Source organism: Poecilia formosa, unplaced genomic scaffold, assembly GCF_000485575.1.
Source record: "Poecilia formosa unplaced genomic scaffold, Poecilia_formosa-5.1.2 Scaffold14, whole genome shotgun sequence".
Taxonomy (NCBI): domain Eukaryota; kingdom Metazoa; phylum Chordata; class Actinopteri; order Cyprinodontiformes; family Poeciliidae; genus Poecilia; species Poecilia formosa.
Window position 1 is genome coordinate 4,559,164 of NW_006799953.1, and position 22,029 is coordinate 4,581,192.

A 22,029-nucleotide genomic window follows, 5' to 3' on the forward strand; every position below is an offset into this window, starting at 1 on the left:
AACCGAACGGGGAGGGAAGAAGAAGGAATGTAATGAGATCTCATCATCTGTGTGTTTTGTTTTTTTAAAGCTAAACTCTGATTACATCGTCGCAGTTTGGGGGACGTTAGTAACTTTTTCCAGAACCTCTCAGCTCTCTCTGTTTCTCAAGCTCTTTTTTGTTTTTTTCAGCAACCAACAGCATATTTTCCCTTGCCTCTTTTTTTTCCTCCCTTCTTCTCCTTTCAGCGTGACGTGTGAGTGGAGTTCCTGCCCTTGTCTCTGGCAGTAAAGCTTTGAGTGCAGGAAAAGTGAAGGAACTCGTGCAGCGGTGGTCACCGACTCTGACCTGCCACGGGCGAGATGGATCGGAGGTGTCAACAAGAAGGAGCCCAGAGCATTCTGGCCTGAGTGTGTGTTCTCTGTCCTCTCAGGAGGGGAGGGGAGAGAAATCCGGACTACGAGGAGGGAGGAAGCCAAGAAGACCAGGAGAAAGTGGACAAGTTGTTGGGCTGTGTCGCTTGTGGGCAAAGGTGAATGAGAAGGAGCAGCTGAGGAGTCTGTTTGAGAGAGGAGGAGGAGGAGGAGCGCTCTGCTGAGGGGAAACCACCACTGTATTCCTCCCCCAGCGCTAACAGGACAGGATGAGGTACCAAAGCAGGGTAAGATCTACCTTCTGATGCTCTCTGTTGTTTTTGCAACACTCACTGCTGCATACAGGCTTGGATTCAGCTGTTTTTAGACTGTTTGGCACTCACACACTAAAGATCTGAACCACCACGGAGACGACACAAAGGGAAAAAGCAAAGTGGACCAGTGACTCACTCCGGGACTCCTCTTTCCACCCTTATGATTTGTGTACATGCTGAGGTTTTTGTTCGGGCTTTAACTCAAACCAGAGCTGGATAAACACGGGATTTCTCCACCAGTTTCAGCCTCCAGCACACTAGCGTTAGAGAGAACCAGCTGTGGTAGAAGACCAGCTCACTCCAGGACGCGGCGGAGGGGCGAGCCTTATAAGGAATGCAATCTGTATGTAGTCGGCCCCGCAGAGCTCAGTCGTGGAGCCTGGAGCCAAGTTCTCCTCCGAGCGCTCCTCGCTGGCTGTCACTCCGGCTGCACCTACAAACTTACGAATTCCACCAAAACCATCTCTGCCAGTCGGAGTAAGACCCTGCACAGAGCATTACCTACCAAAGCACGCTGTCTCTGCATGCCTCGGCCGGTTCTCTGACAATAAAATCAGTAGGGATTAAAGTGTTTTCTGTTTGCATCTCCGCCTCCGGTGTGCAGAACTCCAGGGTACCTTAGCCAGAGACATAAAGACAATCCTCACTTCTTTTCATAGGTCATTTCAGTGTCCTTTCTTTTGTCAGATGTTTCTGAGGAGCAATCCTGAAAGTTTCATGAGTAACAAAAGTTCATGCAGTGTCGGTATTAGTTTACTCTGGTAAAAAAAAATAAAATACAGTATATGTATCTATACTGTATATATATATATTTGGCTGCTGAGCCAAGTCCTGACTGATGGTGACAGGATTTTAGTGTTTTAGTTTGTCTGTTCACTTTTTGAGGACTGATAGCACATTCTGGGCCTGGGCACATTACCTGGCCTCTGCAGGACTTGATGACATGCTTAGGAGGCAGTGCACCCATTTTATTCAATTATTTCAAATCAGGGATGCGTCTTGAAGTCGCACGATCGTGGCTCTTTATTGCAAAAACACACAATCTTGCTGAGTATTTTTGGTCTAGTTTCTAGTGCAAATATCTTAGGACACCTGAAATAAGACTAAACTACAACATGGGGGAAGATGTCTTTATATAAGTGAAATAACCTGCCAATGTAACAAGTACTTTTTCATCAATACTAAGGAATTATTGACTTAAAACAAGCTCCTATGTCTTGCCTATTTTCAACGGTACTAAGATATTTGACTAGAAACTAGACCAAAAATACTGGGTAAGATTTTGTGCTCTTGCAGTGCTGAAGACTAGAGCTGAAGGTCTCTGATCTAAGGGAATGTCAGTGTTTTGATCCCTGAGCCACTCAGTTGCATCTTTTTCTATGTTGCACAACGCTCCGTCATGCTGGGAAAGGCGTTACTCATCGTGAAACCTTTCCTGCACCATTTGGTGAAGTTGCTCTTAGAGGATGTTTCGTTACCATTCTATATTCAAGGCAAAGTGAGTCCACCGACTTCCTTAGACAAGAAGCGACTGTTGAATGGTCTCAGGATGCTTCTCTGTTGGGATGGAACGGGACTCGTGGGAAGACTCGACCCTTTTTCCAGATGTCCGAAATGTTTCTTCACCGGAGAAAGTGCCTCTGCTTCAGTCTTCTGCAGTCCAGTTTCATAATGTTGATGTTTTGCTTGGCCAGAACTGGGTCCTGTGCAGCACTTCTTAAAACCAGTCAACCGTCTAAAAGTGAATGCCTCACTTATACTTTGCCTGATGACATTTTTAACAAGTTCTGTACTGTAAGTAATGAGAATAACGGAGTGAAGTCAACTTCCTTCTTACGTCGACTTGAGAACGATTGTTGAAAAGATGCTAGCTGGTCATTTTTGCAGCAGGGCTAAAATTAGAATTTGTGATTAAGTTAATTCCCAATAAATGTAATTAACTTTCCAGGTAACTCCATTTCATCTGATCGCATTGCACAGCGACCTAAATTGCTACCATAAAAACACTTTTAGTCTTGTTAAAAGCAAGATTTGCGTCAGTCTCTCAATGTTTGGCCATGACTGTAGCTCTGGATAAAGGCCTCTTATTGCTGGAAGTTGTTTGGGTCCAGTGATGCAATTCCTGGAACTGAGACAAAAAGTAAACTCATGACTTGAAATTAATAGGGCCTTCGAGGGAGTGTTTTGCTGTGTTTTGGAGTTGAATTAAAGCAAAGGGGATTTCGCTCCTCCAGCCTGTAGCGTTACGCAGAACTGTCAGACGTTTTGTACACTGTATACATGCTGACTGCCAACTACGTACTTCAGAGGACTGCAAATGTCCTGAGTCATCCCTCATTTCTTTATGCTGCATTTTGTAAAGAGTATAAAGGATAAATATTTGGAGCAGCATGACTTTAGACTTTCTGAGGTTCTTTTGATTTTTCTTCTTTCAACTTTGGCTGTTTTTATTTTATTTTATTTTTTTCCATTTATTCTATGTTCACTTCAGTACGTATATTGTTTGCTTCTTAAGCCTCCTAACTCTGACCCACAGTGCTGGTGTGAACTTCACATACAGCCATAATTGATTTGAATTTATTTGTTGTAGACTTTAATTTTTTCTTATTTTTGAGCCAACAGCATTCATGTAAGTTCAGATTTATACACACACACAAACATTTTGATATATTTGAAGAAACTAAATTGATTGACTTTCTTTGAGTTGCCATTTCTGAAGCTCAATGTAAGCCTGCGTTTTCTGTTTCTCAGTTTTTTCATGCGTTTGCAGTCATGGCTCTGATCTAACATCAAACTATGTCCAAGTTTTTGAGCCATGGAGTGAAATTGAAGAATTTAGATGTATTCTTCATTCAGTTTTTAATCCCCTCTTTGCAATGCACCAGTTCCACCTGCAGTGAAATGGAGCCTCAGAATGATGCTGCCACCTCCATGCTTCAGTTTATAAAGTATTTTTTATTTTTGAATTTAATTGGAGCTTTGTTAACTATGGATATGTTCACAGATGTTCCTGCATCTTTCCTTGAGTCTTTGTGTCCCCTGCTTGTTCCTCAACATTCTGACCTTTTGCTTGAAATCTAAGGGTGACCATTTGGATCAAAGGATTATGATTTTTGTCTCTAAAAGATCAAATATTCTAAACTCAAGGGGTAAACCTGTGTTTTTTTCTACAAATTGGATCCTGTTGCTTTTAATGTGTGGCACTCCCCTGCAGCCTATCAGCACAGGAATTTGGGATTATCTGCATCGCCACACGAATGTCACATTCTCACATGGGTATCACTGGAAACCCGACTGTGGTATTTGTGGAAAAGAAAATATGGTGTGTCTGTGATCTCAGAATTCCTTAAATTCATCCTTTGGAAAAAAAAATCTGACAGTGAACTGAATTTACTGTCTGTAGGAAGGCCACCTGCAAGTGGTGGAACAATACTCCTGAGGTGAAACCTAGAGGATAGGCTGGGGTGGAAGTGTTTGCTGACTTTCCTCTGCTCTTGGCTCTCTTCCACTGTTGTCCTCTTGTGTTTTTTTTTGTTTTGTTTTTGTATGGACTTTCCTGCACCAAGGGTCCAGAGATAATGACCTCTTAGCAGCATTAACAGGCCAAATGAGACCCCTGAGACTCTTGCACACATGAAAAACAGAAGTCCTGTGGATGTCTAGCCCCTTTGTTCCACTTTTTGCTTGTTTTTTTTTTTTTTTCCTTTGTGAATGTGAAACAGAAGAACTTCTCTCATGACCAAGCCTTTTGGTACTAAACACAGTGTGCTCTTAGCTTGCTTGGGGTGTGGTGGAACAATTTCACCCTAAATTACGTCTCTGGATTACTATCACCGGTAAGTATCGACTGATATGAATGCCTCTTTGTATTTGTGCTTGCATTTAAGGGCTTGTGTGGTCACGGTCTTACTAAAAGGCCAAACTGGGAATATCGAGAATATCTCTGTGATGTTCGCCACCGTGGTGCAGTTGATATATACACATATTGTCATAGATGTGCTGATTAAATCCTGTCTGGGGACGCAGCAGTGTGTCTGCTGTACATACATCGTAATCTCAACTTCACAACAGAAGATTTTATCCTCTGCGTTTGTCATTAGGATTTTTCAAACGGCCCCACTGTTTAACATTGGGAAGGACAGGTGGAACTTTTACTAATCTGTAAGCAAAAAGTTGTAAAAGTTTCACTAATCTAAGATTATATAGCTATCGTGCCCCTGTATGATTTGATTTCTAAGTTTAAAAAGGTCATTCGGCACATATTCTTACTCTGAGCACCAGATGTTGGTGTGGTCACGGTTGAGAAAATGTAGAACGACTCAGATAAAAACCGGTGCTTCTGTGCCCTCTGCTGGTAAAATACAAAACTGCACCCTTGCTTTATTCACACCATGAATAATTACCGTGTTTGTGCAGGAGGTGGATGAAGGGCGAGTGCGCCTGGTGATGGAGAGCGCCCTCACAGCCCGGGACAGGGTCGGCGTGCAGGACTTTGTCCTGCTGGAAAACTACAACAGCGAGGCCACCTTCATAGAGAACCTGCGGAGACGCTTCAGGGAAAACCTCATCTATGTACCTACAGCCACTTCTCTTCAAATACTTTGAAATAAAAAAGAAGCACAAAAATCACTTTGTGATGCTTATTTTGACCATAATTTCTCTCCCCTCGATATTTTCCCCTCAGACGTACATCGGTTCGGTGCTGGTGTCGGTGAACCCATACAAGGAGCTGGAGATTTACTCCAAGCAGCAGATGGAGCGCTACCGAGGTGTCAGCTTCTATGAAATATCTCCTCACATGTGAGTCGCTGCGTGTTCCTTGTTCGTTATTGAATGTTTTATCTTGAGAATATTAGAAACTGAAAACTGCTCTCATTATTTCTGTCCCTCCGACTCTTGAAAAATCAAATGTAAAGAACAATAAAACAATAATAACAATAATAAAAAATGTAATTGTAAAAAATTAGGGCTGGACGATATTCAGGAAAAACTTTTTCCACTTTTCTATCATCATGTTGTCCCCAAAATCAATACCTGTTGTTGGCATAAGAGATAGAGAAAGGCCATGTTACTGATCAAATATAATAAAAACATGCAGAGTTTGAACTTAGATTGTTTCCCCTTAATACTTATCCAAGTTTTTAACAACAGTCAACTGCGTGATGCCAAATCTCAGTGTAGCATCTCACTAAAATAGGCTAATTCTAGAAAAAAAAACATGTTGCGCTCCATTGATATTTCATGGTGTCATTGTTTTCAAACGTCTTAACTTTTAGCAGACAGAGTTTCAGCTACTCTCTGCAAAATCTCCCCCAGCTTAGGTGGAGATTTTTTTAGCTCTGGTTTGATCAGAGCCCACATAACACATACAGAAGGAAAAGTGAAGCTGTCTCTCTTTAAAAAATGATTGTCATTGTTAGAAAAAAAAAATCATATTTGGTAGATCAAAAAAGTTATAGGAGAAAAATCAACACCCTTGAGGCCTTTACCATCAAATCCGCCAAAAGTCAAATCAGATAGCTTACCCTTAAAATATTTTTGACGAGTGTTAAATCTAATTTCCTATAATGTAAAAAATATATATTTTCAAGTCTTAAATTGACCATTAGAAAAAAAAACCCTGCTGTTTTGAGTTATTTTTTTATATGTCATTTTGTCACTAAAGCTTCTTTTGTGATATTTTGTATTTTCCTAAAGCTATGCCATATCAGACAACACATACCGGGCCATGCGAACAGAGAGGAGGGATCAGTGTATCCTCATCTCAGGTGAGAGTGGGGCAGGTAAGACGGAGGCCTCCAAGAAGATCCTCCTCTACTTCGCCGTCACCTGCCCCACTAACAACCACATGGTGACCCTCGGTGACCGTCTGCTGCAGTCCAACCCTGTCCTGGAGGTGCGCCGTGTTATTTGGTGTCATACACTTCTTTTAAATACTTTATGTCGATCAAGTTATTTTAAGTTGTGCTTAGTGCAGACGCTTCAAATCCTTTGTGTCGTGTTTTTTTTTGTGCAGGCTTTCGGTAACGCCAAAACACTGAGAAATGACAACTCCAGCCGCTTTGGGAAATACATGGATATCCAGTTTGACTTCAAAGTAAATTATGTTTTTGTTTTTGTAGAACGGCAATTCATCCGGGATGGTTTTAAACCCTCAATTAAAATCAAACTATTTCTTTCTGGTCTCGATGCTCTTTGTGGGTGTGTGTGTGTGTGTTGTTTTTTTTCTAGGGTGCAACAATGGGTGGTCACATCCTGAATTACCTGTTGGAAAAATCCCGGGTGGTGCACCAGAACCACGGCGAAAGAAATTTCCACATCTTCTATCAGCTCCTCGACGGAGGAGACGACGACCTGCTCAACACACTGAACCTGGAGAGGAACCCTCACAGCTACCGCTACCTGGTTAAAGTACTGCAGCTCACCAAACCACCTGTTGTCCAACAGCGGATCGTGCAGCTTCGTTGTCATTTGGGTTTTCATATTGCTTTCTTTAGGGAAGCTGTGCAAGAGTGAGCTCCATAAGTGACAAGAACAACTGGAGAGTTGTGAGGAAGGCCCTGGACGTGATCGGCTTCACCGCAGAGGAAGTGCAGGTGACAAACACGGAGCCGAAACTTGCATTGCCTGGTCCAATATCAATGCAGTCATTTAAAAGTTTTAAACATCATCTCGGTCCGGTTTACGGAAAAAAATAAAATAAAAAATTCAGTTCAGCTCAAATTCAAGTCACTGCAGAAGAGTCTGGTCATATAATGGGATGCAGCTTCAGGCACATGCGGTTCAGTTCAATTCAATTTATAATGCCGTACCAGTTGAGATGATTATTTATTGCCAGTTGATAAAAAGTTTTCCATCCAAGGATTCAACATATTCAATATTTATAATTCCATGAGCCTTTTAAACCAAACTGGTTGTTTCCAGCTGTTTGCTCAGCTGTTTGTCCCATCTGTTGGCCTCAGAAACTGCTGAACATCATCGCCAGCGTTCTCCATCTGGGCAACACTCTCTTCGGGGAAGGGGAGGAAGGAGAAACTTATATCATTACTGAGACCCAGCTATCAAACGCTGCAAAGGTCAGAGCAGTCGCTGTGGTATTTCTACATGCTGAATTATGCCAGGAAAACAAAACAATAAAACAGCACAGCTGACAGCACATGTGCCGTTGTTGTCTTGCAGCTGCTGGGTGTCGATGGCTCCGCCCTGAAGGAGGCCCTCACTCACAAGAAGCTCACAGCCAAAGGAGAGGAGGTTATTGTCCTCTCAAGCACGATCCTCGTGCCGCGGCTTGTTTACTGTTTGCTGATTGTCGTGTCTTTGTGGATCACAGATGATCAGCCCACTAAATTTTGAGCAGGCCGTCTCGGCCCGCGACGCTCTGGCGAAGGCTGTGTACGGCCGGACCTTTAACTGGTTGGTGGAGAAGATCAACCAGTCGCTCGCGCTAAAGGTGCAGGAACAGTTGCAGAAACTCAGTCGCTGTGCTGCAGGGTTGCTCGTGTGTTTTAACACTGATGTGTGATTTGCAGGAGGAAATCTACCACAGCAGCAAAGACGCCTCGGTCATTGGGCTTCTTGATATCTACGGTTTTGAGGTCCTGCAGCACAACAGGTGCAACTCTAACCCTTTCATGCATGAATTATGATCCTTTATGTCAGGATTTGTTTTTTCCACAGTGTTTTTGATTTTCTTAAGGCATAAAAAAAATGTAGTAAAACAAAAAAAAAAAAGATTTCTAGGATTTTTTTTCTAGGTGATCAGTTGTAATTTTCTCCAAATACAAAGTTGTTATTTGGAAAATACGTCAGTAATATTGTTTGTTAGGTGCTACTTGATGTCACAATATATATATTTTTTTTACCTGCAAGAGTCGTCTACAATAGAAAGAGGGACCGGGACTTTTTCGTCTGTCCGCCATATTGGATTTAACAAAAAAGTTTCTTGCGCTTGCAGTGGATGGCCAGCAGTTGATAACGTATTTTATGATGCATTAGTCCCACTTCAGTGGTCTGTGTGCATTTGTAACATAAAAATCCACAAGAAGCACAAGAAAATGGCTTTTAGATAACTGTCCACTGCAGTGAAAGGGCTAATCCTCATTTCTCCACTTTGTGTTGGACGCTTTTTAAAAGTCTTTTGTGAACAAATGTCTGCTTCACATGTCTCTATAGTCATTCATATACTGTAATTCTAACTCCTCCATCAGTTTTGAGCAGTTCTGCATCAACTACTGCAATGAGAAGCTGCAGCAGCTCTTCATAGAGCTCACCCTCAGATCCGAGCAGGAGGAGTACGAGACGGAAGGAATTGCCGTGAGTCAATTTTCCTTCCCCCCACCCCACTCGGTCGTCAGAACAAACAACTTTGACACATTTGTTCGTAGTTGTGTGCACATAGCAACATAACATCGGTCTCCTTAAAACACAGTGGGAGACGGTGCAGTACTTTGACAACAAGATCATTTGTGACCTGATAGAGGAGAAGCACAAAGGCATCATCTCCATTCTGGTTTGTATGAGCTGCGTGTGGTCTCTTCTTTCCATCTGCCGCTGGCTGCCTCTAAGGGAACTCTGTTTCAGGATGAGGAGTGCCTGAGACCGGGAGAGACTTGTGATATTTCCTTTTTGGAGAAGCTGGAGGACACAGTTGGCGGCCATCCCCATTTTATCACGTACGAACCATCGAAAACATAAATACAGGTTCACATACACTCCCACAATATTTGGTTAAATGTCCCTTAGCAAATTACCACTCGACCACACACAATGAACAAACTTATAGCATAATTTCTGGCTGGACAGTAGACCGTTTTTCTTGTGAGAAATTACAATGGCTGATTTCATGGCCTTTAAATGCAGGACATCTTGAAAAAGGCTGAGTAATAGACTTTGGAAGCCCGTCCTGAAGCTAATTTTGTTTTCCGTTTGAGGTCATTGTTCAAAATCCAAACTCTGTCGAGGTTTCACTCAGCGTGACCCACATTGATCCCCTCAGATAGAACATTTTTTTACTTAATCAGACTAAGTGACTCCCGTTTCAGTTCAAGATTGCCAAAATTGTCTCCACTTCCCAAATGCCAGAGTAGTTGCAATGAGTTCAATCTGAAAGAGAGTTAAGTTATTCTGGATGTCTTTCAGGCACAAGTTGGCGAACGGAAAAACTCGCAGGGTAATGAGCAGGGAGGAGTTCAGGCTGCTGCACTACGCAGGAGAGGTCAACTATAATGTCAATGGTAAAATAGATCTAACATCTGATGTTGTTTCATTCAAGTATTCCACGAAAAGTCTTTAAAGAAGAGTTAATTATTTAATAATAAACAGTGTTTCTTTTTTTCTTCAGGTTTCCTGGACAAGAACAACGACTTGCTGAACCGGAACCTAAAAGAGGTGATGGGAATGTAAAAACCAACACCAGAGGGCTTTGCAGCACCTTTCTGAAAGGATGGGGTTTTATTCATTGTTTCTGTGAAGAGGAAGGGGAGGGCGTGTCTTCCTGTGTTGTTGACTTGTGGTTTTGTGGTTTGGGTTTTTGTCCAGGTCATGTGCCAGTCAGAAAACCAGATCCTAAGTCACTGCTTCCGCAGGGAGGAAGTGATCGACCAGAAACGTCCAGAGATGGTGCGAATGATTTTCTCGCAGCCTACCAGCTCTTGTTTTACATCTCAGGCTGTTTTATATCAAACAGCACAGAAGTCTTCTGTTCTCAACAAACCTCCAACATTTTGCCACGGTTTATTGGTTTTGTCTTTCTTCTTTTAGGCTGCTTCCCAGTTTAAAAACAGCTTGATGAAGCTAATGGAGATCCTCATGTCCAAAGAGCCGTCTTACGTTCGCTGTATCAAACCTAATGATGCCAAGCAGCCAGGTACGTTCAGATTCCTCCTGAAAATCACTTGGAAATTACTAGTTTCAAATTAAATAACATCGTACCCTAAAAATAACAACAAAAGAAACGAGATATGGTGGAAACAGATAACGGTAGGGTGCCACATTTATTTTGACCCCTGGTCAAGAGGAGTAAAATGTAATCTCGAAAAAACAGAAAAATCCAACCTTTGATTTGTTAAGTAATTTTAACCATGCCACATCAGACAGCCTTTGTTTTAATTCACGCTTTACTTTTTAAAATTTAACAGAGAATTCAGGAACTTTTAATTAATAATCAATGACTTATGCAACGCAGACTGAGCAGAATAATCGTATGAAACATCAAGCGTCTCACGCTCCAGACCTAAATCTTATAGAAACCCAAACTGCATAAATCTACTTAGGCTAAATGTAGACTTTTCTGCATTTTCCAGTTTGAGATTTTACTGCAATAAACGATAAATGCATTTCGAAACTTTTCACACATCCTTTACCAGGCTTGTTGATAAATTTAGCAACACTATAAATGATCGTCTCACTTCTGTCATCAGAGCTGTAGAGACACCAAACCCTGAACCAAGTCCAGTTAAAATCTTAGTTGAGAGACATATCATGTTTGGGTATTTTTTTACCAGTTGGTTGCTTCCTGATGCCTTAAAATAAATATCCGTGACATGTTTCGTGAAAAAAACCACAGAGATCCGACGCAAAAACTCCTCTTTCAGCCAATGCTTTTACTGGTATGAGGTGGAAGGAGCTGGCTGACTCCCACTGGCCCTGCCTCACTGAGCGTCAGTAATCCAGTTTAAAGTTACCATGGTAACTTGCCATACAAAAGTTGGACACAAATCTGACACAGTGTAGTGTCAGTGGCGCAAAAAGTGGGTATGCAGGGCATGCAACGCATAGGGGCGCAGCACCAGAGGGGGCGCCAAAACCCCGTCTGGAGGGTGCCGATTATGTTTTCCCATACACTTCAGCGCGCCTTACGCTCCTTCACCTCACGCACATAATGAGGTAAATCTAGCGCGAGTTTCACACTTAATGTATCCTCGCCCCGGGCGGGGGGGACAGCGAGCGTATGTTTTCTACGCTGAAAACATAAATCGGGCGCGCCAATTTATGTTTTCGCATCCACCTGAATAATGTGCAGTTGCGCCACTGTGTAGTGTAAGCGTATGTTTTCTTATATTTAAGTCATCTAAATAAGTTCTGATTGCTGAAAGGAAACTTCTCTTTTCTGAAAAGCACGAATGAAGCTGGACCCCGGATAGAGTCTGAATCTTACGAGACATGTCACATATAAGACATCCAAATGAATGTGCTTAGTCAGAAAAAGAGTGATCATTAGTTTTTACAGTACAGTGTATCTCTTCTTTAATAAAGAACAATTGCTTTCTTGAAAGTTTGTAGAAGCGGCGGGTCTGAAAACCAGGTCCATCACTGAAAAGAAAAAAGATTAGGTCGTGTTTAATTTGAAGATTTGGTGTAAATCATTATGCTCCTCATTAACTGTAATGGTAATGTGTTTCAAATGACATAGTAGATGTAATATGAAAATGCTGTCCGCCTTGCAGGACGTTTTGATGAAGTTCTGGTGAGACACCAGGTGAAATACTTGGGTCTGATGGAGAACCTGAGAGTCCGGCGCGCTGGCTTCGCCTATCGCCGTCGCTTTGAGGCGTTCCTGCAGAGGTGGCCCACACTTCCTCTCATCTCTGAAAGTCTGTTCATCTGATAAATTTTAAATGACATTTAAATGCAACTTAGGTACAAGCCCCTGTGTCCCGAGACTTGGCCCAACTGGAACGGAAAACTGGCTGATGGGGTTTCTGCTTTGGTGAACCACCTGGGCTACAAACCAGAAGAGTACAAACTGGGCAGGTAAACAGAGGACAAAGAGCTTTTGAAAACAGATCTAAGAGGCAACGCTCATTACCACTCGTTTAATCTATAGCCAATCAGATCGTATTAAATTCTGCTGCAATGCCAGAGATCGAATGGAATGGTGTTAAACCACAATGTGGTCCAGAAACATTTATCAACACCTAATTCATCATAAAGTCAATGAATCCTTTCGACAAGTGCAAGAAATGTAGATTTAGCAATTTCAGGTGTGACACAGCTGTAAATGCGAGTCGAGGTTGTGAGTGTAGTTGATTTCCGTGGAGCAGAGTGTCACTCTTCTGTTTGGTGTCTTTTTGTCCTGTAGGTCAAAGATCTTCATCCGTTTCCCAAAAACTCTCTTCGCCACGGAGGATGCCCTAGAGGCGAAAAAGCCAGAGATCGGTAAGAGACTACAAGCATCTTACGTTAACATGGCACACGTAGAACTTTGCAAGGTGCAGTTTGATTAGAGGACCAGAAAGGCCACAGTTGTAAAAACTTTGCCAGAGAGCTGCACCGATCTGCGTTTTGTGATTTACGTCTAGTCATATTTTTTCATATAGCTTTGACCTGCTGATGCTTATTTTAGGCAATCCTGATTTCTCTTTAAGATCTGCACTGTTTTTATTTGGTATGGGCTCAAATTCCAGTAATGTGTGCCCATAGTTCTAAGCGTAAAACATTTCACTGCTACTAAACATTGATCATTTTGAATCGTCCTACCTCAGTAACAGCATCCACGCCAAACAGTGTCCTCTGATTACACTGGCAGGTTCACGGTTTGAAAAAAAGGGCAGATATGTGAGTTTCCAGCCAGCCAGTCACCAGTCAGGACATTGCAAACTGCTTCCTCTGTCCATATTTATTTTATTCACAACAAACCGGCCTCTTTAAGCAACGTGATGATCATTAAGGCGAACTCCATGGTGAATCAGGAACTCGGGACCACCTTCATACATTTCATATCCAAAATGTGTTGTTTTTTTTTTCTGTTCTGTTTTCCTCCAGCTCTGACGCTGCAGAAGTCTTGGAGAGGTTACAGGGAAAGAGCCAATTATCAGCGCATCAGACACGCAGGTCCCCACAAACGTCCTCCCTGGACTTAACAACTTCTTAGTGTTGTGTCTCTCAGCTGGAAACTACATTTAACTTTACTCCTATGAGGACGTAAGCTGAGTTTTTGATTTAATGCGTTATCTTCAGCAAAGACTAATGTGTGCATGTGCGTGTTTGCATAGTTATCGTGATCCAGTCTGGGTGGCGAGGGATGAAAGCACGCAGGAGGGCTAAAAGGCGCCGCGAGGCAGCTCAGTTGATACGCAGGTGAAGGACCAATGCGTTGGATTATTTTTGCAGCTTTCCTTTTTCTGTCCACAGCAATTTCTAAAATAATTTCCTTCATTTCAGGTTCATAAAGGGCTTCATCTGCCGTCACGAGGAGTACTGTGACGACAATGATTACTTCCTGGATCATGTGCGCTGCTCCTTCCTGAAACATCTGAGGAAAAATCTCCCCCGGAGTGTTTTGGACAAGAGCTGGCCGACACCTCCTGCTCTGCTTATCGAGGTAGGAGCAATATAAACAATATGTCCGTCAGCTGGCTGAAGCCTCTACACCCACATAAAACACAACCATCTCCTCATATTGTTGTATTCCCGGCAGGCCTCTGAGCATCTCCAAATGCTTCACATGCGGAACATGGTCATCAAGTACTGCAGGAGAGTTCAGCCTGAATGGAAGAAGCAGGTGTGCATGTTGCAGCAAATCCAGTAATTATTGGTACCTCTGGTAAAGATGATTAAAGAGAATAAATAGATTCATTTTTTTATTTGGGGGTGGGAAAATATCCACCTTTTCATTTGAGTTCATTTGTTCACTGGGAGGTAAAATCTGGTCATTCCTACAAAATAGCATTTTCGTAAATGTTAACAGACTTCTTAAAATAATCAGTTTCTCTGATTTTACTCTTTATGGGTAAATGTTTGAGTAAAATGAACATTGTTCTTTTATTCTATGAACTACTGACAGCATGCCTCTGAAATTCCAAGCAAAAATGTTGTATTTATTTGCAGACAATATCAAAAAAGATGCAGTGCTTTCATACCTCAAATAATGCAAAGAAAACAAATTCATATTCATTTAGAAACAACAGTACTAATGTTTTAACTCAGGAAAAGTTCAGAAATCAATAATTGGTGGAATAACCAGGAGGTTCTCGATGGGGTTCAGTGGAGTGGTGTCGTAACTTTTTTCAGAGCTGTGGTTAGCTGGCTCTAACAAATAGTCTGATATTTATAATGATATCATTCGTGATGTGGGTCTGCTGCTCTCCCAAAGGCCCAGAGAGCAGGAGATTTCAAATAAATCCCCATAAAACTGGAAACACTGGATATTTATTCAAAACATGGCAAATAGAGAGATGGGTCAGCTGACATAATAACAACCTCCTTCTGTGACCATCCCTCTTTTACAAAATCCCTGTAAGGAGAGTTGAAGAGAGGAGAGTGTCAAAGAGGATCTGGATGTTTGACACATTGTTACCAGGAACATCTTTGTCCTCTTGCTTTCAGACCTCAGAGTATTTTACTTTGCTTGACTTCTGTGTTTCCTTCAGATGATGCAGAAGGTTGTAGCCAGTGAGATCTTCAAGGATCAGAAGGGCAGCTATCCTCACAGTGTTGGGAGGCTGTTTTTGGACACCAGGCTCGGTAAACCTTCACATATCCCACGTTTAACTCCGTATCGCGAGCAGAGATGTCACCGACTCTTTCCGTTGCTTCGCAGAGCGAGAGCAAATCAGCCTAAAAGTCCTCCAGACTCTCGGGAGTGAAAAAGTGCAGGTGGGATTAAACATGACGAAGAATGATAAACAAACACTACCTGGCAGCAACGTGTATCCCTTGTTTTTCTCAGTATGGAGTCGCCGTCATAAAGTACGACAGGAGGGGCTTCAAGCCCCGCCCCCGTCAGTTGCTCCTCACCAACTCCTTCGCAGTGCTGGTGGACCGGACCAAGATCAAACAGAGGTTGGACTACGCCGCTCTGAGAGGTGAAAACCAGCTGCAGAGGTGGACCTCTCACATCTTGGTTTTTTCTTAACCTCCAACAAATGTTTCTGAATTTCTGGAACTATCCCTGCATGTTTGTTAAGATGGCATGGAAAGAGACCTATTATGGTACCTTGTACAGATTAGCATAGGTCCACTAGCTGTGCAAAACATGTTCATTACATTTTCTGCACCAAATCATTCGCAGGTAGTGAGATCTTAGAAGAAGAATAAGCTTGCTTTAGGACCTCTTGTCACTCAGCATTTACTCTTGCATGTGAAAATGGCTGCAAACTAAGGAGTAATTATAAAACACCATTGGCATTTGACAAACTGTAATGTTTAGTGCTTGCTTCACAATTGGTGACTGTATGATGTAAAGCACTTTTAACTGCCTTGTTGCTGAAATGTGCTACACAATTAAACTGGAATTGATTTGAATTGAACCGTACATCTTTGAAAAGCATTAGTAAAGCGTCCTGCGCAACCAAAACCAACATTTGGGCTTTTTAAAAAAAAAAAAAAAAAAAAAAGTGCTTAGAGTGTTTTTGGAATCAGCTCAGACAAAAATGGAAGCATAAAAACGTGCAAAATGTGAGTTTTACAGGTAAAGGAATCGAAAATTTTGTTTTACGGTCGATTGAGTTTAATGCTGGTTTTCCTTCTAATCAGGGGTCTCTGTGAGCTCTCTCTGTGACGGGATGGTCGTTCTCCACATGCCGTGGGAGGATAACAAGCAGAAGGTACGGCAGGATGTGCTGCTTGTCTGTGTGAACCAAAAAGGCAGCTAGTTTAATCCCAGCTGTGCCTCCCTCAGGGCGACGCTGTGCTGCACTGCAGCCATGTGATCGAATTGGTGACCAAACTGGCCATGATGGCCAGCAAGACCAACTACGTCAACATCAACCCCGGCTGGTCAGAGACTTTTTTTTTTTTTTACTGCTCTGGGTCTTCTGGAGTGATGAATTTTGCAAACTGAACTCTCGATCTCGTTCTGTCCTGGTTGCGCTACGTGGAACGCAGCATTCGGTTTGGCGTGTCCAGAACCAAGGAGGGGATAATAGACTTCGTCAGGGGTTCAGAGTTGAAGGTGGCCAAAGGCAAAAGAGGACATCTGCTAGTGGTGAGTCAGCGACTGTTCTCCGGTCATGCAGAGATACTGCGTGGGAGGGAGTCTCTGTTTTTGTATGAAAAAAATAAAAAAAAAAAAAAAACCTTCCATCCAGCTGACTGTGTTGAAACTGTGTTTTCCTCTTCAGACCGCCCCTCAGATCAGCGCCACATGAAGATCCAGAAATCAGCAGGAAGATAGTCAGGATGGATGATGCTGAAGTCGGCAAAAGATTTGAAGCTTCGTATCTGGCACTTAAGGGCTCTTTCACTGCTTTCAGATAATCTGCACTGTTTTAAATCAGCTCTCGCTCAACATCAACGATACTTAAGCTGCTGCAGCGTTGTTTATTTATCATGCCATGAACAGGCGGATCTCAGTAAATTAGAAGATTAAAAAAAAAGGTTGATTCAACCCTTCAGTTCAACAAGACTGACCACACACAACGATGCATTCTTATTCATTAGGTTAATTTGAATGATTTTTGCTTTTATGAAAACCTAAAGTTCGGTTTCTCAGAAAATTGTGTTATTAACTACAAAAAGGGATTTTTAATACAGAAATGTTACAGCCTACGCAGTCATGTGGATAACTGCTGACTTGGCAGAGGTCCAGCAAACCATATTTAAAAACTCCCAGGTTCAGCCACAAAATGTCATTCCTGAACAGTCTTGATATTTACAAAGGACCGTGTCCACTCAGTGGAAGATTGAGTGGAGGGAAAAAAGTGACATGGAAAAAGGCTTAATTGAGAAGATTGTGGGACAAAACTCAGGGAAAAATTTTGGATTTTAAAAAGTGTAAACGGAGATTTGAGTTACTGGTTCAAGAGCCACTAAACAGAAATATCCAGGAAATGTACTAAAATTTTCCTATTAGTGATGTTGAGTCACTCCTTTCCCAGAGACATTAGAAATGTGTTTCATGGGTGGAAAAGAATAAATATTGAACAGATTTCAACAGTTTATGATCTGTGAAACATTTTTATATATATATTTAGGCAACCTTAGGTGAAAGGTGGACTGAATTTTAAAGTGTTCAGAAATACGATTTATAAAAAAAAGATCTGAACACAAATTGTCTTAAAGAGTCTGAATCAGAGCAGAATAATTTAGTACAGATTAAACTTCTCTAAATGACAGTTTTCAAGAAGAACTCCATATAAGACTGTCTAAATGCCAACAGAACAAGGTTACACAAATAATTGTAGACAATTTGTAGAACAATTTGACAAGTGTTTCAGAATTGAAAGAATAAATGTTTCACAAATCACAAATTGTTTTTCTGATCGCCTGGAATTAATCTAAAATAATCAGGTCTGAACTGAGACCCTAAATCTGAGCTGCAGCTTCAAGGATCCAAATGCGGGAAAAACACAGAGGCAAAAGTGAAGCAAAAAGAAAACCAGCAAAAAGCAATGAAAACCAGTGATTTCACATGCTGAGGGAGCCGTGGAGTGTATGCGTGGTAGTCAGAGAGTAAGGAACGGCTGTGGAAGAGATCGAACAGGCAGACTGAGGGAAGGAGAAGAAGAATGACACAAAATGAGATTAAACTGAGACCCAAAGAAAGTACAAACCCTGGACCAGACAGAAATCCAAGAGAAATAAATCCAAATGCACAAAGAACACAAGAATTTACAAAGAAATTAAACACAACATGTCAAATTGATAGTTACAATAACATATGGCAAGACCTTTTTCTAACAGTAACAGACCCAGAGGTAATTAGAGACGTACACAATGAAAACCAAAATTAGTCATGGGGTAGTACGAGATTTTCACGATGAGTAAAAAGTGTCACGTTGTCACGATATTAAAAGTAATATGTGTGATATCGTATAATTGTTTTTATACAGAAGCAACAATGATTTGTACTGTTGCTAAATTAACATCAAAGGTTGTTTTTTCTTATTTTAATAATGTTATGTGCACCATTTATTTAATGTCATTTTTATTTTATTACTAAAAAATATACGACAAACACTGTTGACTTGTAACAGAAATGCTTCTCATTGCACTCGCGCTAAAATATTTTCTCTCACCTTAATAAAAGTGACGCAATGCATCCTCACTGCTGTTTTTTTAATTAGTTTTCACAATATGTAGCATTTATCTGTGTTTTTAAAAACCAGAATTGCTTTCAAGCAGCCAAATTTGCCTTTTCTTGTAATCAAGAAAGACGTGTTGGAGGGGAGGGTTAACACTTCAAAACGCTAAATAAATCTCTGATAAGTTTCTCTCATTAAAAGTACCTCCAAACATATGTGCAGTTTGAAACGCTTTAAAAGTCTCTATCTTGGTACCGATAACTTACCAATGCTTTGTTGCATCAATAAATAATTTAAATTATCTGGGGGGTTTTTTCTGTATACACAAATGCAAGTGTCTCAAATCGGAGCCTTATGTGTAACAATTTAACCGAGTTTTGACCGTTTTAATTGTTTTTAGATCTTGAACTTGAGCTGAGCAACTTTCATCTGGATTTTTTTAAAAGCAGTGAAATGACCCTTTACTCAAATGTCAGGTCAGAATCTATAACCAAGACTGAAGGACTTTGACTCCAAACTTTTCACAGCGGTTGGTTTGGAGCTGCCTGAAAGTATGAAACATGACTTATTTTATACCTTGACTTACAGCAACTATTAACTATTTAAGTGTTAGAAACATGAAGTCTTCACTGTTTTTCTCAGTTCATTTATTGAAACTCTTCAACACTGTTCAGTACAAAATACTCTCTGTAAAACACTACTTCTCTGCTCATGACATGTTCAAATAAACCACTTTAAAAATAAATAGCACATTAATAAATATAATAATAAATAGCAAATACTTCTTTGGAAAGTCCTGAAGATTGAGGAGGTGGTGGAAAAACAGGATGTTGGGACGTCTGCTAACATCCAATTAGAGGAAAGATAGAAACTTTGGGAAATACCCCAAAAAGCCCTGGGATATTCAGAAGTACATCATTGAAAAAAAAAATGTAATCCAATGTTGAGATTAATGTTATACAGCTGTTAATCCCATAGCTGGAGGGCTGGTGGTTCAGCTTTTGCCCTACGTCTTCTGTCTAAGCAGTCGTTTTGTGTCACAAGTGTGTCTTGGAGGCCAGCAGAAGAAAGTCCCTTGCTAGTTTGGTGAGGTAAAGGTCTAGGTCCCTGAGAATGATGTAACCCTCCACTCTGCTTTCCCACATGGTTCTGGTGCTCCTCTGTCGGTTCTGGAGCGTTGCAGCAGGTGTCGGTCTGACCCAGGAACTCCTTACGGCTCTCATCTGGAGGAAGAAAGCAAAACAAAGTACATCAGACCAGCTGCAGTGTCACTTCCTTTAAAACTCACGTGGACTTTAACAGAGAGCGAGACCAAACAAGAAACAAAACGACACACACGGGCGTATGTGAGTAGGACATCTGGGTACCTGACTGCTGACTTGGCTCATCAGGTCCCGTAAGTCCAGCTGAATGTGTTTGACGCTCTGAAGCAAACCGGCTGCCGTCCTGTGCGTGTTCTGCTCCTTCTCCAGCTGCTTCCTCTTCCTCTCCAGCATGCTCCAGTAGGACTGGATGTCTCTGAACGCTCCGTCTAGACGGTCCCAGTCCTGATCGAGCAACAGGAGATGAACACAGGTCCGTTACATAACGAGAGTCTTGCACAAACCCGCCTGAACATGCTTGCAGCTCTGAAAGGGGAATTCCTCTCAAATTTTCTTAAATTTTATGGCCTGCAAGACGAGGCTTTCAGATGATGTCACCAGACTTTTTTTTCTTTTTAGAATTTTAGGGGGGAAAAAAGACTCAGCAGAATTAGAAATTCTCAGAAGTTTTCGCAATTTACAGTGTGACAGCCGGTGGGTGATTTATTTTTGTTTTCCCTGAATTTGTTCTGTGACTCTTACCGACAGCTGAAGCCAGTTGTTGAAGTCTGTGGAAAGCAAAGGCAGATCTCTCAAGCGGTGGCTTCGGTCCTCGAAATGTACGTTTCCCATCTGCTGCTCCTTCTGTGAAAATAAAAGTTTTTTCGTCAGGTATAAAGCAAAAAAAATAAAAAACAGATGTGAACAGACATTTAAATGAGCTGAGATGGGCATTTCTTGACTGTTGACTGGGTCAGAACTGGTTGCTACGGCTCCTGAACTGAATAAATAGTACTAAATTGATTTCTTATGATTATATGCACTGGCACAGAAATTGTAACTAATTGGTCCCTTGGATCAATTTTGACTTTCACAATATAAAAGATGAATGTAAAATTAAGTTGTTGTACTTTTAGCTGCAGCCATATTGCAATAGGATCACCGTTTTCATCTGCTAGATCTCTTAATATATTTAATAATAAAACATTGTCCTGCTTTTTTTTCTTAGTTTCATTGTTTTGTGCTGACCCCACCCTGACCCCCCTGGCCAATTAGCTCCAGAACCACCACTGTGGGAGGAATTTAATTAACTTACATATTTCTTCAGAAGGTTCTGCACCCTGGTTCGCGTGGATCTTGTGAGACGAAATGAGTTCTTGTATTTATTTTTCTGGACAAATGGCGATGTAGGAGCAGATTCCACGCAGCTCATTATGCACCAAAGAAGGAAAACAGCGCGCCAACTGGGCATCTGGAACAGACACAGGAGTTAATGTGCTGCAAGCTAAAATCACGTTTGAGAGATTACATTTTCTTAAAAAAGATGATCAAAGTTGGACGACACTGAACCAAATCATGCAGCTAGATTTGAGCCACCGCTGCCAAATATAGAAAATAAAACAGATGTTACTTTGCACATTTACGGGAGTTTTCAAATATTTCTGAAAGAAATTCCACACCACAACTTTAACCTTTCCCCAGACATCTGCTTACCAAGTATAAACTTCATTTCTTTTGCAATTCAATACCGCTGTTTCTGGCACACATAAAACAGAAGTGTCTCAATTCCTCTAAATACTTTCAATGTGGAAGGAAGCATTTCGGCCTTCTTTTAGCGCTGCTTCTAAGCATGCTTCTGCAAGGCACCCTGCAGGCAGCAGACCCCACTAAGGAAGGATGATGCATCAAAAAAAAAGATTAAGTCAGATTGCAAAATGTAATGTTCCTATTTCTGTCCTGCAGTTCCGCTGAACTTTGCTGTTGAGAAGGAAAAGGAGCCAATTTTCCCATTTATGCTGGTCATTTTATGTAATTGCATCATGTGTTGAGACGAAATGACTCAGTGTCTCTGTCACACAGTGCATGATGAAGCCTTCCGTTTCTCTGCTGCGTATCAGTAATTGATGATCAGTTTATAGTTGGTAAGAGTAGCTCATTGAAGATCAAGTAAACGAACAACAGCAATCAGCGGCTTACTAAGACAATAAATATACATGTATGATATCTGGGTCAGACACTCAGAGCCTCTAATATAAACAAGCAAAACATTTCCATTAAATTGTTAATACACAGACATTTTAAATATATATATATATA

At 41.4% G+C, this 22,029-nt stretch overlaps 2 protein-coding genes across 3 annotated transcripts; one reads left to right on the plus strand and one right to left on the minus strand.

The window, feature by feature from the left end:
* myo1ca (myosin Ic, paralog a) lies at positions 1–16,974 on the plus strand. Of its 2 annotated transcripts, none has more exons than XM_007546025.2 (32): positions 1–641; positions 5,085–5,240; positions 5,353–5,468; positions 6,366–6,564; positions 6,685–6,765; positions 6,900–7,079; positions 7,166–7,264; positions 7,631–7,744; positions 7,848–7,919; positions 7,999–8,118; positions 8,198–8,280; positions 8,876–8,981; positions 9,097–9,177; positions 9,249–9,340; positions 9,807–9,901; positions 10,009–10,055; positions 10,206–10,286; positions 10,428–10,533; positions 12,113–12,230; positions 12,306–12,419; positions 12,748–12,824; positions 13,431–13,499; positions 13,661–13,745; positions 13,830–13,989; positions 14,086–14,169; positions 15,038–15,131; positions 15,208–15,263; positions 15,337–15,472; positions 16,143–16,213; positions 16,288–16,385; positions 16,494–16,593; positions 16,730–16,974. In XM_007546025.2, the coding sequence occupies exons 1-32, from the start codon at positions 624–626 to the stop codon at positions 16,754–16,756; spliced, it is 3,135 nt and encodes a 1,044-aa protein (XP_007546087.1). In that variant the 5' UTR covers positions 1–623; the 3' UTR covers positions 16,757–16,974. The 2 variants fall into 2 exon arrangements, with proteins under 2 accessions (XP_007546087.1, XP_016523867.1); XM_016668381.1 differs by lacking the exon at positions 1–641 and adding an exon at positions 1,939–4,504.
* Positions 16,975–17,573: 599 nt separating this feature from the next.
* On the minus strand, positions 17,574–21,964 carry LOC107835587 (uncharacterized). Its single transcript, XM_016668382.1, has 4 exons — positions 21,029–21,964; positions 20,476–20,577; positions 19,999–20,178; positions 17,574–19,854 (listed from the first exon to the last, which is right to left on the minus strand). The coding sequence occupies exons 1-4, from the start codon at positions 21,182–21,184 to the stop codon at positions 19,669–19,671; spliced, it is 624 nt and encodes a 207-aa protein (XP_016523868.1). The 5' UTR covers positions 21,185–21,964; the 3' UTR covers positions 17,574–19,668.
* Positions 21,965–22,029: the final 65 nt, after the last annotated feature.